This window comes from Nicotiana attenuata, chromosome 8 (genome assembly GCF_001879085.1).
Source record: "Nicotiana attenuata strain UT chromosome 8, NIATTr2, whole genome shotgun sequence".
Classification (NCBI taxonomy): Eukaryota; Viridiplantae; Streptophyta; class Magnoliopsida; order Solanales; family Solanaceae; genus Nicotiana; species Nicotiana attenuata.
This window is the reverse complement of record NC_031996.1, coordinates 11,017,726-11,021,476: the sequence shown is the minus strand read 5'-3', so window position 1 is coordinate 11,021,476 and position 3,751 is coordinate 11,017,726. Positions and strand designations below refer to the sequence as shown.

The following is a 3,751-nucleotide window of genomic DNA, read 5'->3' as shown; positions in this document are numbered from 1 at the left end:
ATTTATTAAGTTAATAAAATTCTAAAAATGTTGAAATTGAGACAAACAACAATTAAGGATAAGTCGGTGCTGCCGGGCCTCAAAAATCCAGCCTGGAACCTATACATAATTATTATCTCCAATATTAAACATAATCAATTATTTAATTTATTAAGTTAACAAAATTTTAAAAATGTTGAAATTGAGACGCATAATAATTAAGGATTATTCGGTGCTACCGGGCCTAAAAAAATCAAGCCTGGAACCCATACATAACTATTATCTCCAATTCAAAAATTTATAATTTAATTTATTAAGTTAACAAAATTCTAAAAATGTTGAAATTGAGACGCATAATAATTAAGGATAAGTCGGTTCTACCGGGCCTCAAAAATCAAGCCTGGAACCCATACATAATTATTATCTCCAATATTAAACATAATTAATTATTTAATTTATTAAGTTAACAAAATTTTAAAAATGTTGAAATTGAGACGCATAATAATTAAGGATTATTCGGTGGTACCGGGCCTCAAAAATCAAGCCTGGAACCCATACATAACTATTATCTCCAATTACAAAAATTTATAATTTAATTTATTAAGTTAACAAAATTCTAAAAATATTGAAATTGAGACGCATAATAATTAAGGATTATTCGGTGGTACCGGGCCTCAAAAATCAAGCCTGGAACCCATACATAACTATTATCTCCAATTACAAAAATTTATAATTTAATTTATTAAGTTAACAAAATTCTAAAAATGTTGAAATTGAGACGCATAATAATTAAGGATTATTCGGTGGTACCGGGCCTCAAAAATCAAGCCTGGAACCCATACATAACTATTATCTCCAATTACAAAAATTTATAATTTAATTTATTAAGTTAACAAAATTCTAAAAATGTTGAAATTGAGACGCATAATAATTAAGGATAACTCGGTGCTACCGGGCCTAAAAAATCAAGCCTGGAACCCATACATAATTATTATCTCCAATATTAAACATAATTAATTATTTAATTTATTAAGTTAACAAAATTCTAAAATTGTTGAAATTGAGACACATAATAATTAAGGATAAGTCGGTGCTGCCGGGCCTCAAAAATCAAGCCTGGAACCCATACATAACTATTATCTCCAATTACAAAAATTTATAATTTAATTTATTAAGTTAACAAAATTTTAAAAGTATTGAAATTGAGACGCATAATAATTAAGGATTATTCGGTGGTACCGGGCCTCAAAAATCAAGCCTGGAACCCATACATAACTATTATCTCCAATTACAAAAAATTATAATTTAATTTATTAAGTTAACAAAATTTAAAAAATATTGAAATTGAGACGCATAATAATTAAGGATTATTCGGTGGTACCGGGCCTCAAAAATCAAGCCTGGAACCCATAAATAACTATTATATCCAATTCAAAATTTATAATTTAATTTATTAAGTTAACAAAATTCTAAAAATGTTGAAATTGAGACGCATAACAATTAAGGATAACTCGTTGCTACCGGGCCTCAAAAATCAAGCCTGGAACCCATACATAATTATTATCTCCAATTCAAAAATTTATAATTTAATTTATTAAGTTAACAAAATTCTAAAAATGTTGAAATTGAGACGCATAATAAATAAGGATTATTCGGTGCTACCGGGCCTAAAAAATCAAGCCTGGAACCCAGTACCATAATATTTACTCAATTCAAAATTATAATTTAAGTCTTAAGTTAACTAAAATACTTAAAATGTTGAAATTGAGATGCATAATAATTAAGGATAACTCGGTGCTACCGGGCCTCAAAAATCAAGCCTGGAACCCATACATAATTATTTACTCCAATTCAAAAATTAATAATTTAGATCTTTAAGGTAACAAAATTCTAAAAATGTTGAAATGTAGACGCATAATAATTAAGGATAACTCGGTGCTACCGCGCCTCAAAAATCAAGTCTGGAACCCATACATAACTATTCTCTCCAATATTAATCATACTTAATTATTTAATTTATTACACTAACACAAATAATTAATTTTGTTTAAATTATAGTAGACGACATGGCCTTTCCTCCGCCAGCGCATCCTGGACCTGCCGAGGATCAGCTACTAGTGTTGCAGGGCGACCATAGGTCCTCCCATATTTGGGAGGGACAACTATCGATGCAGGCTCTCCGCCCCAGGAGGCCTGATGATTTGTGCGAGTTTATTGCGGGGCATCATTTCCATGAGCGCGTAGTAGAGAGCCTCCAGACTACGGGATTATATACCATTTTTGAGCTTGGACGGATGCAGCTTGATTGGTCGCTCATCACGGCCTTGGTAGAGCGGTGGCATATGGAGACGCATACATTTCACTTGCCCACTGGAGAGGCCACTATCACGCTGCAGGATGTCCAGGTTTTATACGGACTGCGTGTAGAGGGACGCGCCTTCGCACTGCCCCACCACTGGAGAGGGATGACACGTGCACAGTTGGCGGATATGATGGGGCAGTTGACTGGTTCTAGACCTCAGGGTGACCGGGGTGGCAGTCGCGTTGCTTTGTCATTCATTAGAGATCAGATGGCGGATTTGCACCCAGATATTACCCACAAGACAGAGCATCTTTGGATTCAGAGGTACACTCGGTTGGCGTTGCTCCTGCTTTTCGGGTGTGTCTTGTTCTCGGACACTTCGGGGAGTACAGTGAGTATGCGCTTTCTCCATTGTCTTGAGCAGCTGGATGAGCTACCCCAGTACAGTTGGGGTGCTACTGTTCTGGCATATCTGTATAGGAGCATGTGCCGGGCGAGCATAGGTCCAGCGGTTGATATATGTGGTTTTCTGCCCCTCCTACAGGTGCAATAAATTTCCGAATACTTTCTTCTTTACTCCAAATTCTATATCGTGAAATGACTCATAAATTTACATCAACATTTTATCTTAGCTTTGGGCCTGGCAGCGGATCATGCCGTTGCAGCCACCTCTACCACCACTTCCGCCCGGTGAGGATTATCCGCTTCTCCCTCTAGCTATCAGGTGGATTCTCCGGCGTGGGAACTACCGAGGGACGAATGCTCATCATAATCTCCCCCTTCTCAGGGATGTGTTAGATATGTGGGTGGACGGACAGGTAAATATGTACCTACACTTGGTTGTTTTAAATTGAGTTGTGTTTTGTGTACTCATTTTTATGTTATTATTTGGCAGTTCATCTGGACGCCATACAACATCGAGTTGCTTGGTCAGCTACCCGCTTGTTGCTCAGTCGACCGGCTGATTTGGAGCACCTCCGTCCCGATGATCTTCTGGGATCACGTTGAGTATCATGCCACGGAGCGTGTGCTTCGACAGTTTGGCCTTCCTCAGCCTATACCGAGGGAGCCTGGATGGGAGGCTACACACTATCAATGGGACGACCGTGCCAGCATGGACCGGTAGTATATTGGATGGCTACAACAGCAGATAGCTTATTGGGAGGACCGAGCTGTGCACATTCCGCTACCACCTACAGTTTTCCAGGAGGCCTCTATTCATCTGTATGCTGAGTGGTACCGCCGTCAGACCCGAATGATGATCGGCAACCCCGTTCATGTGTACTTGGCGAGCGCTACAGACCGTACGCCGGGAGGCACGAGGCACTGGTATGTTTTTGTGGCTTATTAATATCTTATAATTGTGATATAGCGTTATTTAATTACTATTTTAAATGTTTCATAGGCTATTGGGCATCATCGCATCTACCAGTTGGGACAGGAGATGCAGCAGCGTGCCGACCCTGAAGT

At 38.2% G+C, this 3,751-nt stretch overlaps 1 protein-coding gene across 1 annotated transcript; it reads left to right on the top strand.

Annotated features, from left to right (window-relative positions):
- On the top strand, positions 2,046-3,407 carry LOC109231486 (serine/threonine-protein phosphatase 7 long form homolog). The gene is made up of 2 exons (XM_019397145.1): positions 2,046-2,825; positions 3,177-3,407. The coding sequence occupies exons 1-2, from the start codon at positions 2,046-2,048 to the stop codon at positions 3,405-3,407; spliced, it is 1,011 nt and encodes a 336-aa protein (XP_019252690.1).